The 25,465-nt window shown below is 48.1% G+C and overlaps 1 protein-coding gene across 1 annotated transcript; it reads right to left on the reverse strand.

The window, feature by feature from the left end:
- LOC144489932 (ETS translocation variant 3-like) lies at positions 1 to 25,353 on the reverse strand. The gene is made up of 4 exons (XM_078207754.1): positions 24,895 to 25,353; positions 24,178 to 24,412; positions 22,431 to 22,546; positions 1 to 1,315 (listed from the first exon to the last, which is right to left on the reverse strand). The coding sequence occupies exons 1-4, from the start codon at positions 24,947 to 24,949 to the stop codon at positions 420 to 422; spliced, it is 1,302 nt and encodes a 433-aa protein (XP_078063880.1). The 5' UTR covers positions 24,950 to 25,353; the 3' UTR covers positions 1 to 419.
- Positions 25,354 to 25,465: the final 112 nt, after the last annotated feature.

Genomic DNA, 25,465 nt, shown 5'->3' on the forward strand with positions numbered 1-25,465 from the left:
CGGGGGAGGAGGGAGGGAGACGGGGGAGCTGGGGGAGGGAGGGGAGGGAGACAGGGGAGGAGGGAGGGAGACGGGGAGGGAGGGAGAGGGAGGGAGACGAGGGAGAGAGACGGGGGAGGGAGGGAGGGAGACGGGGGAGGGAGGGAGACGGGGGAGGGAGGGAGCCGGGGGAGGAGGGAGGGAGACGCGGGAGGAGGGAGGGAGAGAGACGGGGGAGGAGGGAGGGAGGGAGACGGGGGAGTGGGGAGGGCGAGGGGGCAGGGTGTGTGTGTGCACAGGATATTATTAAAACCCCAGAAGCAGGGAGAGCTGAAAGTCGATTTTTCTACTGTATATTTCTAGCTATTCACATACATCAAGGCATCATAATGGCAATCAGCCCGTCCTTCAGTCCGCCAGCTCCTCTCTCTGCCCTGGCTTCAGACTGCGCTCTCCACCTTCGGCCTGGCAGGCCACTCCATCCTCCAGGGGGCAAGTGGGCACCTTTGAGGAGTGTTTGGGCCCGAGCTCTGGGGTCTGGGCCTTGCCCCGCAGCTGTCAGCCACCCAGCGCCTCTTGAAGCGCAGCTTCAGGGGCATGCAGTGGTCTCTCTCCTCCGCTCGCCGCACCTCCTGCGGAGACTCCCCGCCATCAGCACTGCCCGCACCTCCCTCAGCTTCCGCTGGCTGTTCGGCAGGAGGTGGCGGCGCCGGCCTGGTGAATGGCCCACCACGGGCCTCGGCTCGAGGCTTGCGGCCGGGGGGTGGGGCCTGGAGCTGGATGCTGGGCGCTGGCTCGTTGGCCGGGCGGGGCATCGCTGCCAGGGCAGTCACTGGAAGCCCTGGGTAGCGGGGGAAAGAGCGAGGGCTCAGATGGTAGTTGTAGACAGACCGGGCGTGGGCCTGGAGGTAGAGGCTCATCTCCTCAGGGTTGAAGGTGAAGCAGGTGGTGGCCCTGCTCCCGAGCCCGGGGCTCAGGCTGGGCGAGGGGCTGCAGGTGTAGGGAGTCAAGGGAAAGCCGGGGGAGAGGGCCAGGGATGGTGGGAGGAGGGGTGAGAAGGGGCTGCGGGGCTCCTGGTAGAGGCGTGGACCCCGGCCATAGCAAGGGAAGGCCCCGCTGGCTGCCTCCGACCCCCACCGTGCCTCGCTGCCGGTCTCCTCCTGCTCCGAGGGGGCAGGGGTCCCCTCACTCCCATCAGAAACTGAGCCCCTGCCCCGGCGAGCAGCAGCTGCAGCATCGTAAGGGCCGCAGCATCGTGGTGACAGGGCCTCAGGGGCTGGGAAATGGAAGAGAGTGGAGGCAGTGGGGATGGGGGGAGCACTCTGAGGGACAACACCTGGAAGGAAAACAGGGAGGGTGGAGGAGGGAATCCGAGGAGACAAGGGTGGGAGGGGGGGAAAAAAAACACAAAATGAGTGATGCACTCCGAAACGTCACAGGATTAAACTTCAAATATTCCCTCCAAATACTGTCCCAAAGCCTCCATCTGTATCCTGCGCCGACACCCTCTCGCCAACACCTCCTGCTTTCCTTCTACCCTGCCCCATTGCCTCGAACATGTTCCTCAGGATAACGTCAAACTCCAAATATTGACCAGGAAAATCTTGCCTCCCCACCCTCCCCCTCCCCGCCTGTCTCTCTCGTCCTCCTTTCTCCCCTCTCTCAGTCTGCCTCTCTCCAACCCTCCCTCTCATCATCTCTCTCTCTCTTTCTCCCTCACTCTGCCTCTGTGTGCCTCCATCCATTATCTCTCTCCCTCCCTCCATCCATCCCCCTCTCCCATCTGAAGCCTTCCTTGCTCTTGTGCGACTTTCACACTCTCTCTAAACAATCTCCCCCACCTATCTCACACTCCCTCTCGTCATGACACATCACTCCCACTTGCTTGATTGGCTATCATTCCTCACCCGACCTTCTCTCTGTCTAACGCACGTGAAACCCATTCTCCCAAAACCCATTCGCCCTCCTCATATCACCACCTCTTGTCCCCCTCTCTTCAGTCAGTCTGTATCGAGACTACTCTCTCCCTCGCTCACAATCCTGATATAAACTGACCAGGCAATATCATGCCAAAGCCCTCCATTAGATTCCAGTCTACAACTCAGTCCTAGGTATATACCAACCACCCGGTACACTTCGATTAGATCCCAGTCTGTAAGTCACTCCTGGATATCTATTGTTCTATATATGTAAGGGCGGCATAATGGCACAGTGGTTAGCACTGCTGCCTCACAGTGCCAGGAACGCAGGTCCAATTTCAGTCTCGGGTGACTGTCTGTATTAAGTTTGCACATTCACTTTGTGTCTGCATGGGTTTCCTCCGGATGATCTGGTTTCCTCCCACAGTCCAAAGATGTGCGGGTTAGTTGATTGGCCATGCTAAATTGTCCCTTAGTGTCAGGAGGGTTAGCAGGGTAAACATGTGGGATTACGGGGATAGGGTCTGGGTGGAATTGTGGTCAGTGCAGATTCAATGGGCCAAATGGCCACCTTCTGCACTGTGGGGATTATGCGATTCTATGATGTAAACCATCCCAAATTCCTCAATTAAATTCCAGTCTGTTACTCACATTGCGTGTCTGTTATTCTAGTTAAAACACCATAAACACCTCAATTAGATTCCAGTATTCCCATGTAGCTGTTATTCTATGTACAACCCCGAATCCCCTCGATTAGATTCCAGTCCGTAACTGAGGTATCGGTTATTCTGGGGCAGTACGTGGCACAGTGGTTAGCTCTGCAGCCTCACAGCGTCAGGGACCTGGGTTCAATTTCCGGGTTGGGTCACTGTCTGTGTGGAGTCTGCACGTTATCCCAGTTTCTGCATGGGGCTCCTCTGGGTGCTCCGGTTTCCTCCCACAGTCCGAAAGATGTGCTGGTTAGGTGGTTAGATGCTAAATCCTCCCTCAGTGTACCCGAACAGGTGCCGGAATGTGGCGACTAGGGGATCTTCACAGTAACTTCATTGCAGACTACTTGTGGTACTAATAAATAAACTTTAAACATTATTCTATATATAAACCACCCCGGATTCCTCGATTAAATTCCAGTCTGTAACTCACCCCCCCGTATCTGTTATTCTATATAGCCCTCAAGCCCCTCAATTAGATTCCCATCTGTAATTCACTTGCGGGTATCTGTTATTCGATAAATCACCCACCAGAACCCCTTAGATTCCAACCTACCAGATATGATATTATATATATAAACCACCATGAACCTTTCAAATACATTCCTTCTGTAACTCACTCCCACATATTGTATAAAACACTGGTGAGGGCACAACTGGAGTATTCTGTGCCGTTCTGGTCACCATATTACAGGAGGAAGGGGGCGGCACTGTGGCGGGCACTCACAGCGCCAGGGACCTGGGTTCAATTTCAGCCTTGGGTCACTGTCTGTGTAGAGTTTGCACATTCTCCCCATGTCTGCAAGGATTTTCTCTTGCTGCTCCGGTTTCCTTCCACAGTCCAAAGATGTGCGGGGGTTAGGTTGATTTGCCATAATAAATTGACCTTAGTTTCAGGGATTAGCAGGGTAAATATATGGGGTTACGGGAATAGGCCTGGGTGGGATTATACTGGGTCAGTGCAGACGCAATGGGTTGAATGGCCTCCTTCTGCACTGTGGGGATTCTGATTCTAGCATGTAATTGCTCTGGAGAGAGTGCAGAGGGGGTTCACAAGAGTGTTGTCAGGGATAGAAAAGTGTAGCTATGAGGAGAGAGTGGGGTTATTTTCCTTGGAACAAAGAAGACCGAGGGGTGACTTTTTAAAAAAAATTCATTCGTGGGATATGGGCATCGCTGGCTGGCCAATATTTATTGCCCATCCCTAGTTGCCCTTGAAGATGGTGGTGAGCTGCCTGCTTGAAATGCAGTAAGAAGTTTAACAACACCAGGTTAAAGTCCAACAGGTTTATTTGTTGGACTTTAACCTGGTGTTGTTAAACTTCTTACTGTGTTTACCCCAGTCCAACGCCGGCATCTCCACTTCTTGAAATGCTGCAGTCCACAATTTGGATTTTGACCCGGTGATTGCGAAGGAATGGCGATACATTTCCAGATCGGGATGGTGAGTGGCTTGAAGGGGAACTTGCAGGTGGTGTTGTTCCCATGCATCTGCTGCCCTTCTCCTTCTAGATGGAAGTGATTGTGGGTTTGGACGGTGCTGTCTAAGGATCTTTGGTGAATTGCTGCAGCGCATCTTGTAGTTAGTACACACTGCTGCCACTGAGCGTCGGTGGTGGAGGGAGTGGATGTTTGGGGATGTGCTGCTAATCAAGCGGGCTGCTTTGTCCTGGATGGTGTCGAGCTTCTTAAGTGTTGTTGGAGCTGCACCCATCCAGGCAAGTGGAGTGTATTCCATTACACTAGACAGGCTTTGGGGAGTCAGGAGGTGAGTTACTTGCCGCAGTATCCCTAGCCTCTGACCTGCTTTTTGTAGCCAGTATGTTTATGTGGCAAGTGCGGTTGAGTTTCTGGTCAATGGTAACTCCAAGGTAATCATTGGCATTGGGGGATTCAGTGATGGTAACACTATTAAATGTCATGGGGCAGTGGTTAGAGTGTCTCTTATTGGTGATGGTCATTGCCTGGCATTTATGTGGCACGAATGTTATTTGCCACTTGTCAGCCCAAGCCTGGATATTGTCCAGATCTTCTTGCATTTGAACATGAACTGCTTCAGTATCTGAGGAGTCGCGAATAGTGCTGAACATGGTGCAATCATCGGCGAACATCCTCATTTCTGACGTCATGACGGAGGGAAGGTCATTGATGAAGCAGTTGAAGATTGTTGGGCCTAGGACACTCCCCTGTTTCGTCAGAAGGAACTCTTCAAATGCAGACAATAAAAATATAAAATTTACTCCAACTTATAAATCAAAGCAAGGGTTTAATAAAAAAACTTCATTCCTCCAAATTTGGGGCCTCGCCCCGGGCCAATCCAAGTTCCCCACAATTCCCAACAGGTTCTTATTTATAGAGAGTCAGCTGACCATTACATCATTCTGTAATTGGTTCCATGGTTTACTGGGTCAGCTGACCTTTACAGCTTGTTACCATTGGTCACATTACATCCAATACAAGGTTGTCACCAGTTACATTCTAATATCCTACTGAGATGTCTTGGGGCTAAGATAATGGACCCCCACAACCATCTTCCTATGTGCCAGGTATGACTCCAACCAGCGGAAAGTTTGCCCCGATGCCCATTGATTCCAGTTTTGCTAGGGCTCCTTGATGCCACACATGGTTGAATGCGGCCTTGATGTCAAGGGCTGTCACTATCACCTCACTTTTGGAATTCAGTTGTTTTGTTCATGTTTGAACCAAGGCTGTAATGAGGTCAGGAGCTGAGTGACCCTGGCAGAACCCAAACTGAGTGTCAGTGAGCAGGTTATTGCTGAACAGGTGCTGCTTGATAGAACTGTTGGTGACCCCTTCCATCAATTTACTGATGATCAGGAGTAGACTGGGCGGTAATTGGCTGGGTTGGATTTGTCCTGCTTTTTGTGTACAGGACATACCTGGGCAATTTTCCACATTGTTGGGTAGGTGCCAGTGTTGTAACCGTACTGGAAGAGCTTGGCGAGGGGAGCAGCGAGTTCTGGAGCACAAGTCTTCAGTACTATTGCCGGAATATTATCAGGGCCCATTGACTTTGCAGTATCCAGTGCCTCCAACCGTTTCTCGATGTCATGTGGAGTGAATCAATTAGGCTGGAGACTGACCTGAGGGTGAGGGCAGGAATGGAGTGAGGTGGAGGATGAATGTGTGGCTGAGGGACTGGTGCAGGGGGCAGGGATTCAGGTTCCTGGACCATTGGGACCTCTTTAGGGGCAGGTGAGACCTGTACACAAAAAAAGGGTGGCACTTGAATCCCAGGGGGACCAATATCCTGGCGGGAAGGTTGGCTAAGGCTACTGGGGAGAGTTTAAACTAGATAGGTTGGGGGGAGGGGATCGAGACGAGGTGACTGGGAGTGAGGAAGTTAGCTCGCAAACAGAGAAGGGTTATAGACAGTGCAAGAGGGAGGATGGACGGGGGATAGAGAAGGGGAGAGCTCAGACCAAAGGATTGAGATGTGTTTACTTTAATGCCAAGAGTATAGTGAATAAAGGGGATGAGCTCAGAGCGTGGATTGATGCCTGGAAGTGTGATGTGGTGGTCATTACGGAGACTTGGATGTCTCAGGGACAGGACTGGATACTACAGGTGCCAGGATTCAGATGTTTCAGGAAGGACAGGGAGGGAGGCAAGAGAGGGGGTGGCGTGGCACTGCTGATCAGGAATAGTGTCACAGCGGTAGAGAAGGTATATGCTGTGGAGGGATTGTCTACAGAGGGATTGTCTACATGCAAGGCTTCTAGAAAAAGTGAGAGGGCATGGGATCCAAGGGGTTGCTGCCCTGTGGATCCAGAACTGGCTTGCCCAAAGGAGGCAGAGAGCGTGTATAGATGGGTCTTTTTCTAAATGGAGGTCGGTCACCAGTGGTGTGCCCCAGCGATCTGTTCTGGGACCCTTGCTGTTTGTCATTTTCATAAATGACCTGGATGAGGAAGTGGAGGGATGGGTTGGTAAGTTTGCCGTGGAAGTTCGGAGTGGGAAAGGGTCGATCACTTTGCTGGGAGTTTTCTATAGGCCACCCAATAGTGACAGGGAGGTGGAGGAGCAGATAGGGAAACAGATCCTGGAGAGTTGCAATAATAGCAGAGTTGTTGTGATGGGAGACTTTAATTACCCAAACATAGATTGGAATATCCCGAGGGTAATGGGATTGGATGGGGAGGAGTTCGTTAGGTGTGTTCAGGAGGGTTTCCTGGCACAGCATGTGGACAAGCCTACAAGAGGAGAGGCTGTACTTGATCTGATACTGACCAATGAACCTGGACAGGTGTCAGATCTCTCAGTGGGAGAGCTTCTTGGGGATAGCGATCATAATTCCATCTCCTTTATGCTTGCATTGGAAAAAGAGAGGATCAGGCAAGCTAGGAAAGCGTTTATATGGAGTAAGGGGAAATATGAAGACATAAGGCAGCAAATTAGAGTAAATTGGAAGGAGGTATTTGCGGGGAAATCTACTGAAGAGAGGTGGCAGTTTTTCAAGGAATGTCTTGTCTAGGGTTCTACAGAATAATGTTCCGAGCAGACAGGGAGGAGTTGGTAGGTTAAAGGAACCGTGGTGCACGAAAGCTGTGTGGGACCGAGTCGAGAAGAAAAGGAAAGCGTACAAAAGGTTCAGAGAGCTTGGCGAAGATAGGGATCTAGATGAGTATACGGCTTGTAGGAAGGGACTAAAGAAGGAAATTAGGAGAGCCAGAAGGGGTCACGAGAAGGCCTTGGCAAGTAGAATTAAGGAAAACCCTAAGGCGTTCTATAAATATGTGAAGAGTAAAAGGATGAGACGTGAAGGAATAGGGCCTATAAAAGGTGAAGGCGGGAAAATCAGTACGGAACCAGTAGAAATGGCAGAGGTGCTTAATGAGTATTTTGCCTCGGTTTTCACAGAGGAGAAGGACCTGGGTGGATGTACTGCGGGCTTGCGGTGGACTGAAAAGATTGAGTATGTGGACTTTAACAAAGAGGTTGTGCTGGAATCTTTGAATGGCATCAAGATAGATAAGTCGCCGGGTCCGGATGGGATGTACCCCAGGTTACTGTGGGAGACGAGGGAAGAGATTGCAGAGCCTCTGGCGATGATCTTTGCGTCGTCGATGGAGATGGGAGAGGTGCCGGAGGATTGCGGATGTGGTTCCTATTTTCAAGAAGGGGAATAGGGATAGCCCAGGAAATTACCGACTGGTGAGTCTAACTTCAGTGGTTGGTAAGCTGATGGAGAAGATCCTGAGGGACAAGATTTATGAGCATTTAGAGAGGTTTAGTATGCTCAAGAATACTCAGCATGGCTTTGTCAAAGGCAGATCGTGCCTTACGAGCCTGGTGGAGTTCTTCGAAAATGTGACTAAACACATTGACGAAGGGAAAGTGGTAGATGTGGTTTCTATGGATTTTAGCAAGACGTTCGATAAGGTCCCCCATGCAAGGCTTCTAGAAAAAGTGAGAGGGCATGGGATCCAAGGGGTTGCTGCCCTGTGGATCCAGAACTGGCTTGCCCAAAGGAGGCAGAGAGCGTGTATAGATGGGTCTTTTTCTAAATGGAGGTCGGTCACCAGTGGTGTGCCCCAGCGATCTGTTCTGGGACCCTTGCTGTTTGTCATTTTCATAAATGACCTGGATGAGGAAGTGGAGGGATGGGCTGGTAAGTTTGCCGACGACACAAAGGTTGGTGGGGTTGTGGATAGTCTGGAGGGATGTCAGAAGTTACAGAGGGACATAGATAGGATGCAAGACTGGGCAGAGAAGTGGCAGATGGACTTCAACCCAGATAAATGCATAGTGGTCCATTTTGGCAGGTCAAATGGGATGAAGGAGTACAATATAAAGGGAAAGACTCTTAGTACTGTGGAGGATCAGAAGGACCTTGGGGTCCGGGTCCATAGGACTCTAAAATCGGCCCCGCAGGTGGAGGAGCTGGTTAAGAAGGCGTATGGTGTGCTGGCCTTTATCAATCGAGGGATTGAGTTTAGGAGTCCGGGGATAATGATGCAGCTGTATAAGACCCTCATCAGACCCCACTTGGAGTACTGTGCTCAGTTCTGGTCGCCTCATTACAGGAAGGATGTGGAAAAGATTGAAAGGGTGCAGAGGAGATTTACAAGGATGTTGCCTGGATTGAGTGGCATGACTTATGAGGATAGGCTGAGGGAGCTCGGTCTTTTCTCCTTGGAGAAACAAAGGATGAGAAGAGACCTAATAGAGGTATACAAGATGTTGAGAGGCATAGATCGGGTGGACTCTCAGAGGCTTTTTCCCAGGGTGGAAATGGCTGCTACGAGAGGACACAGGTTTAAGGTGCTGGAGGGTAGGTACAGGGGAAATGTTCGGGGCAAGTTTTTCACACAAAGGGTGGTGGGTGAGTGGAATCGGCTGCCGTCAGTGGTGGTGGAGGGAAACTCAATTGGGTCTTTTAAGAGACTCCTGGATGAGTACATGGGACTTAATAGGAAGGAGGGTTATAGGTAGGCCTAGAAGGTAGGGATATGTTCGGCACAAATTGTGGGGTCGAAGGGCCTGTTTTGTGCTGTAGTTTTTGATGTTTCTATGCTGGGGACCACTGGAGGAGGCCGAGATGGATCATCCACTAGGCACTTCTGGCTGAAGTTTGCTGCGAATGCTTCAGCTCTGTCTTTTGCACTGATGTGCTGGGCTCCTCCATCATTGAGGATGGGGATATTTGTGGAGCTTCCTCCTCCACCGAGTTATTTAATTGTCCACCACCAATCACGACTGGATGTGACAAAACTGCAGAGCTTGGATCTTATCCGTTGGTTGTGGGATCGCTTAGCTCTGTCACTTGTTGTTTATGCTGTTGGCATGCAAGTAGTTCTGTTTGGTAGCTTCACCAGGTTGACACCTCATTTATAGGTATGCCTGGTGCTGCTCCTGGCATGCTCTCCTTCACCGTCTATTGAACCAGGGTTGATCCCCTGGCTTGATGGTAATGATTGAGTGGGGAATATGTGGGGGCATGAGGTTGCAGATTTGCTGGAGTACAGTTTTGCTGCTGTTGATGGCCCACGGTGCCTCATGGATGCCCAGTCTTGAGTTGCTAGACCTGTCCCATAGACCTAAGTCTGTCCCATTTAGCACGGTGATAGTGCCACAGAACACGATGGAGGTTATTCCCAAAGTGAAGGCAGGACTTCGTCTCCACAAGGACTGTGCAGTGGTCACTCTTACTGATACCATCACGGACAGACGCATCTGCAGCCGGCAGATTGCTAAGGATGAGGTCAAGTATGTTTTTCCCTCTTGCTGGTTCCTTCACAACCTGCTACAGACCCAGCAGTTATATCCTTTAGGACCTGACCAGCTCGATCAGTAGTGCTGCTGCTGAGCCACACTTGGTGGTGGACATTGAAATCCCCCATCCAGTGCACATTTTGCCCCTTTGCCACCCTCGGTGCTTCCTCCAAGTGTTGTTCAACATGGAGGAGTACTGATTCATCAGCCGAAGGAGGAGGGTACGTGGTAACCAGTCAGAGGTTTCCTTGCCCATGTTTAACCTGAAGCCATGAGACTTCATGGGGTCTGGAATCAATGTTGAGGACTCCCAGGGCAACTCCCTCCCAACTGTATACCACTGTGCCACCACCTCTGCTGGGTCCCCCCCATATCTCTTTAGCTCCTTGAGCTATATCTAATTTCTTCTTGAAATCAGACATTTTGGCCTCAACTACTTTCTGTGGTAGTGAATTCCACACATTCACCATCCTCTGGGTGAAGAAATTTCTTCTCACCTCAGGTTTAAAAGGTTTAGCCCTGATCCTCAAACCATGACACCTGGTTCTGGACTCCCCCATCATTGGAAACATTCTTTCTGAATCTACCCTGTCTAACCCTGTTCGAATTTTGTAAGTTTTTATGAGATCCCCTTTCATAGAACATAGAACATAGAACATTACAGCGCAGAACAGGCCCTTCGGCCCACGATGTTGCACCGACCAGTTAAAAAAAAAACTGTGACCCTCCAACCTAAACCAATTTCTTTTCGTCCATGAACCTATCTACGGATCTCTTAAACGCCCCCAAACTAGGCGCATTTACTACTGATGCTGGCAGGGCATTCCAATCCCTCACCACCCTCTGGGTAAAGAACCTACCCCTGACATCGGTTCTATAACTACCCCCCCTCAATTTAAAGCCATGCCCCCTCGTGCTGGATTTCTCCATCAGAGGAAAAAGGCTATCACTATCCACCCTATCTAAACCTCTAATCATCTTATATGTTTCAATAAGATCCCCTCTTAGCCGCCGCCTTTCCAGCGAAAACAATCCCAAATCCCTCAGCCTCTCCTCATAGGATCTCCCCTCCATACCAGGCAACATCCTGGTAAACCTCCTCTGCACCCTCTCCAAAGCCTCCACATCCTTCCTGTAATGTGGGGACCAGAACTGCACACAGTACTCCAAGTGCGGCCGCACCAGAGTTGTGTACAGTTGCAACATAACGTTACGACTCCTAAATTCAATCCCCCTACCAATAAACGCCAAGACACCATATGCCTTCTTAACAACCTTATCTACTTGATTCCCAACTTTCAGGGATCTATGCACACATACACCTAGATCCCTCTGCTCCTCCACACTATTCAAAGTCCTCCCGTTAGCCCTATACTCAACACATCTGTTATTCCTACCAAAGTGAATTACCTCACACTTCTCCGCATTAAACTCCATCCGCCACCTCTCGGCCCAACTTTGCAACCTGTCTAAGTCTTCCTGCAAACTACGACACCCTTCCTCACTGTCTACCACACCACCGACTTTGGTGTCATCAGCAAATTTGCTAATCCACCCAACTATACCCTCATCCAGATCATTAATAAATATTACAAACAGCAGTGGCCCCAAAACAGATCCCTGAGGTACACCACTTGTAACCGCACTCCATGATGAATATTTACTATCAACCACCACCCTCTGTTTCCTATCCGCTAGCCAATTCCTGATCCAATTTCCTAGATCACCCCCAATCCCATACATCTGCATTTTCTGCAGAAGCCTACCATGGTGAACCTTATCAAACGCCTTACTAAAATCCATATATACCACGTCCACTGCCTTGCCCCCATCCACCTCCTTGGTCACTTTCTCAAAAAACTCAATAAGGTTAGTAAGGCACGACCTACCTGCCACAAAACCATGCTGACTATCACCTATCAATTCATTACTCTCCAAATAACTATAAATCCTATCCCTTATAATTTTTTCCAACATCTTGCCGACAACAGAAGTGAGACTCACCGGTCTATAATTCCCGGGGAAGTCTCTGTTCCCCTTCTTAAACAATGGGACAACATTCGCTAACCTCCAATCTTCTGGTACTATACCAGAGGCCAACGACGACCTGAAGATCAGAGCCAGAGGCTCTGCAATCACTTCTCTTGCCTCCCAGAGAATCCTTGGATAAATCCCATCCGGACCAGGGGATTTATCTATTTTCAGACCCTCCAGAATATCCTGCACATCCTCCTTATCAACTGTAATACTGTCTATTCTACTCCCTTGCAACCCAGTGTCCTCCTCAGCTATATTCATGTCCCCTTGCGTGAACACCGAAGAGAAATAATTTCACTCTTCTAAACTCCAATGAATATAATCCTAAATGACTTGGTCTTTCCTCATATGGGACCTGCCATCCCAGGAATCAGCCTGGTAAACTTTCGCTGGACTCCCTCTATAGCAAGGACATCCTTCCTCAGATAAGGACACCTAAACCGCACTCCAGGTGTGGCCTCACCAGTGCACTATACAATTGAAGCAAAACATCCCTATTCCTATACTCAAATCCTCTCGCTATGGAGGCCACCATACCATTTGCCTTCTTTACTGCCTGCTGTACCTGCGCACTTACTTTCAGTGACTGATGCACAAGGACTCAAGGTTTCACTGAGTATTCCTCTCTCTATTTACACCCATTCAAGTAATAATCTGTCTTCCAATTATTGTTACCAAAGTGGATAACCTCACATTTATCCACATTATGCAGCCTCTGCCATACATGTGCCCACACACTCAGCCTGCCCAAATCATGCTGAATCATCTCTGCATCCTCCTCACAGCTCACCCTCCCACCCAACTTTGTGTCATCTGCAAATTTGGATACAATACATTCAGTTCCCTCTTCCAAATCATTAATATATAATGTGAACAGTTGGGGTCCTCGCACAGATCCCTGCGGAACCCCACTAGTCACTGACTGCCAATCAGAAAAAGACACATTACAAAGAACAAAGAAAATTACAGCACAGGAACAGGCCCTTCGGCCCTCCGAGCCAGCACTGACCATGGTGTCCGACTGAACTAAAACCTCCTACCCTTCCGGGGATCATATCCCTCTATTCCCATCCTATTCATGTACTTGTCAAGACGCCCCTTAAAAGTCACTACCATATCCGCTTCCACTACCTCCCCCGGCAACGAGTTCCAGGCACCCACCACTCTCTATGTAAAAAATCTGCCTCGTACATCTCTTTTAAACCTTGCCCCTCGCACCTTAAACCTATGCCCCCTAGTAATTGACTCTTCCACCCTGGGAAAAAGCTTCTGACTATCCACTCTGTCCATGCCTCTCATTATCTTGTCGACTTCTATCAGGTCTCCCCTCAACCTCCGTCACTCCAGTGAGAACAAACCAAGTTTCTCCAACCTCTCCTCATAGCTAATCCCTCCATACCAGGCAGCATCCTGGTAAATCTTTTCTGTACCCTCTCCAAAGCCTCCACATCCTTCTGGTAGTGTGGCGACCAGAATTGAACACTATATTCCAAGTGCGGCCTAACTAAAGCTGCAACATGACTTGCCAATTTTAAAACTCAATACCCTGGCCGATGAAGGCAAGCATGCCGTATGCCTTCTTGACTACCTTCTCCACCTGCCAACTCTTTGTTTCCTATCTGCTAACCAGCTTTCTATCCATCTCAAGACCTTACCTGCAATCCCACGTGCTTTAACTTTATATCGTAGTCTGTTATGAGACCTTGTCAAAAGCTTTCTGAGAGTCTAAATAAACTACATTCACTGGTTCTCCTCGGTCAACTCTACTAGTTACATCCTCAAAGAATTCTAATAGATACGTCAAGCATGATTTCCCTTTTGTAAATCCATGCTGACTCTGTCTGATTATACCACTGCCTTCCAAATGCTGAGTTATGAAATCCTTGATAACGGACATATCCAGGGATGGTAATGGTGGTGTCTGGGACATTATCTGTAAGGTATGAATCTGTGTAATAACTATGTCAGGCTGTTGCTTGACTAGTCCGTGAGATAGGTTTCACAATTTTGGCACTTGCCCCCAGATGTGAGTAAGAAGGACTTTGAATAGTCGACAGGGCAAAAAGAGACGCTACGGGGCCTGGAGAATTCACGAGCCCATTAACCAAATGGAAATCCCCCCCCCCCACTCCCTCCTGGAGTAGTGTGTGTAGTTTTGGTGTCCTTATCTGAGAAAGGATGCTCTTGCCATAGAGGGAGTACAGCGAAGGTTTACTAGACTGATTCCTGGGATTTCATGAGGATAGACTAAGTTGGTTAGGTTTATATTCATTGGAGTTTAGAAGAGTGAGAGGGAATCTCATATAAACATATAAAATTTGAGAGTAAGGGGTAAACCTTTTAGGACTGAGGTGAGGAGAAATTTCTTCACCCAGAAGATGGTGATTGTGTGGAATTCACTACCACCGAAAGTAGTCGAGGCCAAAATGTTATGTGATTTCAAGAAGGAATTAGAAATCTTAGAAACCCTACAGCACAGAAAGAGGCCATTCGGCCCATCGAGTCTGCACCGACCACAATCCCACCCAGGCCCTACCCCCATATCCCTACATATTTACCCACTAATCCCTCTAACCTACGCATCCCAGGACACTAAGGGAAATTTAGCTCGGCCAATCAACCTAACCCGCACATCTTTGGACTGTGGGAGGAAACCGGAGCACCCGGAGGAAACCCACGCAGACACGAGGAGAATGTGCAAACTCCACACAGACAGTGACCCAAGCTGGGAATCGAACCCAGATCCCTGGAGCTGTGAAGCAGCAGTGCTAACCACTGTGCTACCGTGCCGCTTTACATTAGATACAGCTCTTGGGATCAATAGATATGGGGGTGACGGTAGGATCGGGGAATTGAATTTGATGATCTGCCATGGTCATAATAAATAGAAGAGCGGGATCAAAGGGCTTGAATGGCCTCCTCCTGCTTCTATTGTCGATGTTTCTATGTAAACCACTCCAAAACCCTCGACTAGATTCTCGATTGTAATTCACTCTCAAGTATCTCTTATTCTATATTAAAAACAATCCCAAATCCCTTGAATAGATTGCAGTCTCTGAAATTTCCTGGGAATCTGTTATTCTATACATAAACCTCACCCAAAACCTCTTCCATAGAACCATAGAAAATTACAGCTCAGAAACAGGCCTTTTGGCCCTTCTGGTCTGTGCCGAACCATTTTTTGCCTAGTCCCACTGACCTGCACTTGGACCATATCCCTCCACACCCCTCTCATCCATGAACCCGTCCAAGTTTTTCTTAAATGTTATGTTAAATGTTAAAAGCATTTACCACTTTATCCGGCAGCTCATTCCACACTCCCACCACTCTCTGCGTGAAGAAGCCCCCCCTAATATTCCCTTTAAACTTTTCTCCTTTCACCCTTAACCCATGCCCTCTGGTCTTTTTCTCCCCTAGCCTCAGCGGAAAAAGCCTGCTTGCATTCACTCTATCTATACCCATCAAAATCCTATACACCTCTATCAAATCTCCCCTCAATCTGCTACGCTCCAGGGAATAAAGTCCCAACCTATTCAATCTCTCTCTGTAACTCAGCTTCTCAAGTCCCGGCAACATCCTTGTGAACCTTCTCTGCACTCTTTCAACCTTATTTACATCCTTCCTGTAACTAGGTGACCAAAACTGTACACAATACTCCAATTTCAGCCTCACCAATGCCTTATATAACCTTGATGTGGAGATGCCGGCGTTGGACTGGGGTAAACACAGTAAGAAGTTTAACAACACCAGGTTAAAGTCCAACAGGTTTATTTGGTAGCAAAAGCCACACAAGCTTTCGAAGCTCTAAGCCCCTTCTTCAGGTGAGTGGGAATTCTGTTCACAAACAGAGTTTATAAAGACACAGACTCAATTTACATGAATAATGGTTGGAATGCGAATACTTACAACTAATCAAGTCTTTAAGAAACAAAACAATGGGAGTGGAGAGAGCATCAAGACAGGCTAAAAAGATGTGTATTGTCTCCAGACAAGACAGCCAGTGAAACTCTGCAGGTCCACGCAACTGTGGGCGTTACAAATAGTGTGACATGAACCCAATATCCCGGTTGAGGCCTCAACCGGGATATTGGGTTCATGTCACACTATTTGTAACGCCCACAGTTGCGTGGACCTGCAGAGTTTCACTGGCTGTCTTGTCTGGAGACAATACACATCTTTTTAGCCTGTCTTGATGCTCTCTCCACTCACATTGTTTTGTTTCTTAAAGACTTGATTAGTTGTAAGTATTCGCATTCCAACCATTATTCATGTAAATTGAGTCTGTGTCTTTATAAACTCTGTTTGTGAACAGAATTCCCACTCACCTGAAGAAGGGGCTTAGAGCTTCGAAAGCTTGTGTGGCTTTTGCTACCAAATAAACCTGTTGGACTTTAACCTGGTGTTGTTAAACTTCTTATTATATAACCTTACCATAACACTCCAACTTTTATACTCGATACTCCGATTTATAAAGGCTAATGTACCAAAGGCACTCTTTACAACCCTATCCACCTGTGACGTCACTTTTAGGGAATTCTGTACCTGTATTCCCAGATCCCTCTGTTCAACTGCACTCTTCAGAGTCCTACCATTTACCCTGTATGTTCTACTTTGGTTTGTCCTTCCAAAGTGCAATATCTCACACTTATCTGCGTTAAATTCCAGTTGCCATTTTTCAGCCCATTTTTCTAGTTGGTCCAAATCCCTCTGCAAGCTTTGAAAACCTTCCTCACTGTCCACTATGCCTCCAACCTTTGTATCATCAGCAAACTTGCTGATCCAATTTACCACATTATCATCCAGATCATTGATATAGATGACAAACAACAATGGACCCAACACCCATCCCTGCGGCACACCACTAGTCACAGGCCTCCACTCAGAGAAGCAATCCTCCACAACCACTCTCTGGCTTCTTCCATTGAGCCAGTGTTTAATCCAATTTACTACCTCCCCATGTATACCTAGCGACTGAACCTTCCTAACTAACCTCCCATGAGGGACCTTGTCCTTGCTGAAATCCAGGTAGACAACATCCACCGCCTTCCCTTCATCCACTTTCCTGGTAATCTCTTCGAAAAACTCTAATAGATTGGTCAAACATGACCTACCACACACAAAGCCATGTTGACTCTCCCTAATAAGTCCCTGTCTATCCACTCTTCATCGGACTCCAATCTGTAACTCACTGCCAGGTATGTTATTTTATATATAAACAACCCTGAATGCTTCAATTAGATTCCAGACTGGAACTCATGCCCAGGTATCTATAATTCTGCATATTAAATACTCTGAAACCCTCAATTAGATTCCAGCCTGTTATTCACTGGCGGTTATCTATTATTCTATAAATAAACCACCGCAAACCCGTCGATTAGATTCCAGTCTGTAATTGACACATGGGGTGTATTTTATTCGAGATATAAAGCACCCCGAACCCCTCGATTAGATTCTAGTTTGTAATTCACACCCAGTTATCTGATATGCTATATATAAACCACCCCAAATCCCTCAATTAGATTCCAGTCAGTAACTCATTCCCGGATATGTCTTATTCTATATAAAACACGCCAACCACCACAATCAGGTTAGTCAAGGCACGAATCAATTCCAGCTTCCCGGACTGCCTGGATCCACTACAGTTTGCCTACCGCCGCAACAGGTCCACAGCAGACGCCATCTCCCTGGCCCTGCACTCAACCCTGGAACACCTAGATAACAAGGACACCTATGTCAGACTCCTATTTATTGACTGCAGCTCAGCCTTCAACACCATTATTCCCACGAAACTCATCTCCAAACTCTGTGGCCTGGGGCTCGGCACCTCCTGCAACTGGATCCTGAACTTAAGACCATAAGACCATAAGACATAGGAGCGGAAGTAAGGCCATTCGGCCCATCGAGTCCACTCCACCATTCAATCATGGTTGATTTCAACTCCATTTACCCGCTCTCTCCTAACTCACAGACCACAATCAGTAAGGATAGGCAACAACACCTCCTCCACGATCATCCACAAGGCTGTGTTTTCAGCCCCCGACTATACTCCTTATGCACCTATGACTGTGTGGCCAAATTCCCCTCCAATTCAATTTTCAAGTTTGCTGACAACACCACGGTAGTGGGTTGGACCTCAAACAATGACGAGACAGAGTACAGGAATGAGACAGAGAATCTGGTGAACGGGTGCAGCAACAATAATCTCTCCCTCAATGTCAACAAAACGAAGGAGATTGTCATCGACTTCAGGAAGCGTAAAGGAGAACATGCCCCTGTCTACATCAATGGGAGTCATGATGTGGAGATGCCGGCATTGGACTGGGGTAAACACAGTAAGAAGTTTAACAACACCAGGTTAAAGTCCAACAGGTTTATTTGGTAGCAAAAGCCACACAAGCTTTCGGAGCTGCAAGCCCCTTCTTCAGGTGAGTGGGAATTCTGTTCACAAACAGGGCATATAAAGACACAAACTCAATTTACATGAATAATGGTTGGAATGCGAATACTTACAACTAATCAAGTCTTTAAGAAACAAAACAGCATGAGTGGAGAGAGCATCAAGACAGGCTAAAAAGATGTGTATTGTCTCCAGACAAGACAGCCAGTGAAACTCTGTGGGGGTTACAAATAGTGGGACATGAACCCAATATCCCGGTTGAGGCCGTCCTCGTGTGTGCGGAACTTGGCTATCAGTTTCTGCTCAGCGACTCTGCGCGTCGTGTGTCGCGAAGGCTGCCTTGGAGAACGCTTACCCGAATATCAGAGGCCGAATGCCCGTGACCGCTGAAGTGCTCCCCAACAGGAAGAGAACAGTCTTGCCTGGTGATTGTCGAGTGGTGTTCATTCATCCGTTGTCGTAGCGTCTGCATGGTTTCCCCAATGTACCATGCCTCGGGACATCCTTTCTTGCAGCGTATCAGGTAGACAACGTTGGCCGAGTTGCAAGAGTATGTACCGTGTACCTGGTGGATGGTGTTCTCACGTGAGATGATGGCATCTGTGTCGATGATCCGGCACGTCTTGGAGAGGTTGCTGTGGCAGGGTTGTGTGGTGTCCGAGTACTTCCCCGGAGCGGAGAAGCTACGGCATCTCCTCCGGAGCCTTCAACATGTCATTGATGAAGACGAACATCTCGCCAAGGCCATCCCCACACCCCCACTTCTTGCCTTCAAACAACCGCACAACCTCAAACAGACCATTGTCCGCAGCAAACTACCCAGCCTTCAGGAGAACAGTGAACATGACACCACACAACCCTGCTACAGCAACCTCTGCAAGACGTGCCGGATCATCGACACAGATGCCATCATCTCACGTGAGAACACCATCCACCAGGTACATGGTACATACTCTTGCAACTCGGCCAACGTTGTCTACCTGATACGCTGCAGGAAAGGATGTCCCGAGGCATGGTACATTGGGGAAACTATGCAGACGCTGCGACAACGGATGAATGAACACCGCTCGACAATCACCAGGCAAGACTGTTCTCTTCCTGTTGGGAGCACTTCAGCGGTCACGGGCATTCGGCCTCTGATATTCGGGTAAGCGTTCTCCAAGGCGGCCTTCACGACACACGATGGCGCAGAGTCGCTGAGCAGAAACTGATAGCCAAGTTCCTCACACACGAGGACGGCCTCAACCGGGATATTGGGTTCATGTCCCACTTTTTGTAACCCCCACAGAGTTTCACTGGCTGTCTTGTCTGGAGACAATACACATCTTTTTAGCCTGTCTTGATGCTCTCTCCACTCATGCTGTTTTGTTTCTTAAAGACTTGATTAGTTGTAAGTATTCGCATTCCAACCATTATTCATGTATATTGAGTTTGTGTCTTTGTATGCCCTGTTTGTGAACAGAATTCCCACTCACCTGAAGAAGGGGCTTGCAGCTCCGAAAGCTTGTGTGGCTTTTGCTACCAAATAAACCTGTTGGACTTTAACCTGGTGTTGTTAAACTTCTTACATCAATGGGGACAAAGTAGAAAGCGTCGAGAGCTTGAAGTTTTTAGGTGTCCAGATCACCAACAACCTGTCCTGGTCCCCCCATGCTGACACCATAGTTAAGAAAACCCACCAACGCCTCTACTTTCTCAGAAGACGGAGGAAATTTGGCATGTCAGCTACGACTCTCACCAACTTTTACAGATGCCCCATAGAAAGCATTCTTTCTGGTTGTATCACAGCTTGATATGGCTCCTGTTCTTCCCAAAACAGCAAAAAACTACAACGGTCGTGAATGTAGCCCAATCCATCGCGCAAACCAGCCTCCGATCCATTGACTCTGTCTACACTTCCTGTTGCCTTTGGAAAAGCAGCCAGCATAATCAAGGATCCCACACACCCTGAACAAACACACTCTTCCACCTTCCTCCTCAGGGAAAAGGAGATAAACATTTGAGAAAACGTACCAACCAACTCAAGAACAGCTTCTTCCCTGCTGCTGTCAGACTTTTGAATGGACCCACCTTATATTAAGCTGATCTTTCTCTACACCCTAGCTATGACTGTAACACTATATTCTGCACTCTCTGCTTTCTTTTCCCCCTATGTACTCTGTGAACGGTATGTTTTGTCTGTATAGCGTGCAGGAAACAATACTTTTCACTGTATTCCAATAAACGTGACAATAATAAATCAAATCAAATGGATTAGATTCCACTCTGTAACTCACTATTTGGTAACTGTTATTTTATGTTAAAATCAGCCCGAAGCTCGATTAGATTTCAGGCTGTAAATTACTCCTGGGCATTTGTTATTCTATAAATAAACCACCCCAAACCCTTGAATTAGATTCCAGTCTGTAACTCACTCCTGGGTATCTGGTATTCAATGTCTAAACCATCCAAGTCCCTCGATTAGATTCCAGTCTGTAACTCACTCCTGGGTATCTGGTATTCAATGTCTAAACCATCCAAGTCCCTTGATTAGATTCCAGTCTGTAACTCACTCCCGGGTATCTGTTATTCTATATATAAACCACCCTGAATCCCTCGATTAGATTCCAGTCTGTAACTCACTCCCGGGTATCTGTTATTCTATATATAAACCACCCCGAACCCCTCGATTAGATTCCAGTCTGTAACTCACTCCCGGGTATCTGTTATTCTATATATAAACCACCCCAAACCCCTCGATTAGATTCCAGTCTGTAACTCACTCCCGGGTATCTGTTATTCTATATATAAACCACCCCAAACCCCTCGATTAGATTCCAGTCTGTAACTCACTCCCGGGTATCTGTTATTCTATATATAAACCACCCCAAACCCCTCGATTAGATTCCAGTCTGTAACTCACTCCCGGGTATCTGTTATTCTATATATAAACCACCCCAAACCCCTCGATTAGATTCCAGTCTGTAACTCACTCCCGGGTATCTGTTATTCTATATATAAACCCCCCCGAATCCCTCGATTAGATTCCAGTCTGTAACTCACTCCCGGGTATCTGTTATTCTATATATAAACCCCCCCCGAATCCCTCGATTAGATTCCAGTCTGTAACTCACTCCCGGGTATCTGTTATTCTATATATAAACCACCCCGAACCCCTCGATTAGATTCCAGTCTGTAACTCACTCCCGGGTATCTGTTATTCTATATATAAACCCCCCCGAATCCCTCGATTAGATTCCAGTCTGTAACTCACTCCCGGGTATCTGTTATTCTATATATAAACCCCCCCCGAATCCCTCGATTAGATTCCAGTCTGTAACTTACTCCCAGGTATTGGTTACTCTATATGTAAAGCTTCCTGAACCCTGTGATTAAATACCAGTCTGTCACTTACTTCTGGGTATCTGTTATTTAAATACAAACCACCCCAAACCCTGCTATTAGACTCCTAGGTATCTGTTATTCCAAATATAAGCCACCCCTAACTTTGTGATTAGATTCCAGTCTGCATCTCACTCATGGGTATCTGTTATTCTATATCTAAACTATCCCGGAACCCCTGATTCGATTCCAGTTCATAACTCACTCCCGAATCTCTGTTACTCTATATGTAAACCAACCCAAACACCTCGATTAGATTCCGGTTTGTAACCCACTCCCAGGTATCTGTTATTCTATGTAGAATCATAGTGCACAAGAGGCCTTTTGGCCCATCGAGTCTGCACCAACATGAAACACCTGACCTCCCACCTAAAGTGCTCATCCAGGGATTTTTTAAAGGATGTGACAACCCGCCTCTACCACCCTCCCAGGCAGCGTATTCCAAACCATCACCACCCTCTTGGTAAAAAGGTTTTGCCTCACATCTTCCTCTAAACCTCCTGCCCCTCACCTTGAACCTATGTCTCCTCATGACTGACCCTTCAACTATGGGAAACAGCTGCTCCTTATCCACTCTGTCCACGCCCCACATAATCTTGTAACACCTCGGTAAGGTTGCCCCTCAGTCTTGAAAACAACCCAAGGCTATATAAACCTATGTAAACACAACCCGAACTCCTTGAATAGATTCCAATCAGTAACTCACTCCCGGGTATCTGTTATCCTAAATCCAAACCACCCCAAACCCCTCGATCTTGGCTTCACACTCACCAGTCCCTCGTACATCGATAAAGGGATAATTCACCATCACCATCTTACTGAAGTTAAATTTGTAAGTAAATCGTTTCCCTTTGGTCTTATGTAGAATTCGCTTGTTGTAGTAATACCTGGGGAGGAGGAAAAGACAATCTGTCATGAGAGGGACAGGCAAAGACTGAGACACACATGGGAGGATGGCCCAGCAGCAAAAGGTCTTGAATGTATGAAATAAATTTTGGAGATTTACTGTGTTTCTAACGCCATTCTGTCCGGTGTCACAGTGATTAGCACTGTTACCTCACAGCACCAGGGACCCGACTTCAATTTCAGCCTCGGGTGACTGTGTGGAGTTTGCACATTCTCCCCGTGTCTGCTTGGATTTCTTCCGGGTGCTCTGGTTTCCCACTGCACTCCAAAGATGTGCAGGCTGGTTGATTGGCTATGCTATATTGCCCCTTAGTGTCCAAAGACGTGTAGGTTAGATGGATTAGCAATGGTAAATGTGTGAGGTTACGGGGAAAGGATGGGGGAAGAGGGCCTGGGTAACATACTCTGTCAGAGAGTTGGTGCAGACACAATAGGCCAAATGGCCTCCTTCTGCATTGTAGGGATGCTATGTTTGATGGGGACAGTGTAGAAGGAGATTTACTGTGTGTCTAACCCTGTGCTGTGCCTGTCCTGGGAGTGTTTGATGGGGACAGTGTAGAGGGAGCTTTACTCTGTATCTAACCCCGTGCTGTACCTGTCCTGGGAGTGTTTGATGGGGACAGTGTAGAGGGAGCTTTACTCTGTATCTAACCCCGTGCTGTACCTGTCCTGGGAGTGTTTGATGGGGACAGTGTGGAGGGAGATTTACTCTGTATCTAACCCTTGCTTTACTGTCCTGGGAGTGTTTGATGGGGACAGTGTAGAAGGAGATTTACTGTGTGTCTAATCCCTGCTGTACCTGTCCTGGGAGTGTTTAATGGGGACAGTGTAGAGGGAGATTTACTCTGTATCTAACCCTTGCTTTACTGTCCTGGGAGTGTTTGATGGGGACAGTGTAGAGGGAGATTTACTCTGTATCTAACCCCATGCTGTACCTGTCCTGGGAGTGTTTGATGGGGACAGTGTAGAGGAAAGTTTACTCTGTATCTAACCCTTGCTTTACTGTCCTGGGAGTGTTTGATGGGGACAGTGTAGAGGGAGATTTACTCTGTATCTAACCCCGTGCTGTACCTGTCCTGGGAGTGTTTGATGGGGACAATGTAGTGGGAGATTTACTCTGTATCTAACCCCGTGCTGTACCTGTCCTGGGAGTGTTTGATGGGGACAGTGTAGAGGGAGATTTACTCTGTATCTAACCCCATGCTGTACCTGTCCTGGGAGTGTTTGATGGGGACAGTGTAGAGGAAAGTTTACTCTGTATCTAACCCTTGCTTTACTGTCCTGGGAGTGTTTGATGGGGACAGTGTAGAGGGAGATTTACTCTGTATCTAACCCCGTGCTGTACCTGCTCTGGGAGTGTTTGATGGGGACAGTGTAGAGGGAGATTTACTCTGTATCTAACCCCGTGCTGTACCTGTCCTGGGAGTGTTTGATGGGGACAATGTAGTGGGAGATTTACTCTGTATCTAACCCCGTGCTGTACCTGTCCTGGGAGTGTTTGATGGGGACAGTGTAGAGGGAGATTTACTCTGTATCTAACCCCATGCTGTATCTGTCCTGGGAATGTTTGATATTTGTTTGTGGCAGACGTGAAGAGAATTCAGCTCTTTACCTGAGGGCTCGGCTGAGCTTGTCGTAGTTCATTTGAGGTTTACATTTCCTCATTCCCCAGAGCCGAGCCACTTCATCAGGATCCTTGATGACAAACTCTCCGTAGTCCCCCTGCCAGGCAATGACTTCTCGATATTCCTCCTTCCGCAGCAGGTCCAGGATGAAGTGCCAGAGCTGAACCTGGCGACTCCCAGGGCTGGAGTCAGGCTTGTAAGCCCAGTCCGGGTAGGACAAGCCTGGAAAATAGGTCCACAAAACAGAAAAACAGAGTTAGGGGTTTCACACGTTGTAAGAAATGGGACCCAAATATACTGACTTAGTGGGCATATATCCATCCTGTTACAGAGGAACAGGAGGTGGTCATTCAATCCCCCATCTCAAACCTGTTACATAGGAAGAGGGGGCCTTTCAACCCCTCTTAAGCCTATTAGTTCTTCCCACGATCCCTTTCCTCTCGGTTTTCCCAACACACATTCCCCTCTCCCCATTACCTCCCACCTCTTCCTTCCGTGTACTCCCGCAGTAATCCACACCATGTGCCACATTCCTGCCCTGCCTCCCCCTTTACATTTCAGTCCTTCTATGTTCCTCCCCCCCACATGAAACCCCCAATCCACCCTATGCCAGCCCCACAACTTTCGCCTCTCTCCCAACGTTACTCTCACTCCCCACCCCCACGAGCCTGTGGAAAATATCCCCCAACTCCAAGACGCCTCACCCACTCCGTCGTCATCCTCTTCCTCCCCCTCCGTCTTGACCCCTGCTGTTTTCATGGCTCTTTTTGGGAGGGGGGGGTTTGAAGGGGGAGGGAAAGTAAAAATGAACTGATTAAATCTTTAAAAGTATACTTTTTTGACTTGCTAAAATTTTTAAAAAGTTGTGTATGGGTGTGGTGCCTTTAAGGTGGAGGGGGGTGTCGACTTGCCCCTTTAACTGGTGCCCCCACATTCCTCCAGAAGGACCATCTTGTCTCAGCCCCCAGAGCCTTTAGTATCTCTTCCCCCCTCAGCCCCAGTCGGTGACGCTATGAGACCAGAAGTTGTCGCGCCGGAAATGATATCATCAAAGTAGGCAAGCAAGCTTGGGACGCAGGCTGATGACCACTGAGAGAAACCCCCTCCCAAATTGGGCGCCATCTACCGCCCGTCTGAACTCCTCGGTTGATTTACGATTGCTCCCTCTTTTCTTTTAAATAGTCGGAGAGGCCGCAGCGACTCTCTGGCAAGCAGCTGGCAAATTTAATTAATGTGTCCGACCGCTTCCCAAAATGGCGGCGCCGCCATCTTGTT

Source organism: Mustelus asterias, unplaced genomic scaffold (genome assembly GCF_964213995.1).
Source record: "Mustelus asterias unplaced genomic scaffold, sMusAst1.hap1.1 HAP1_SCAFFOLD_2685, whole genome shotgun sequence".
NCBI classification, from domain to species: domain Eukaryota; kingdom Metazoa; phylum Chordata; class Chondrichthyes; order Carcharhiniformes; family Triakidae; genus Mustelus; species Mustelus asterias.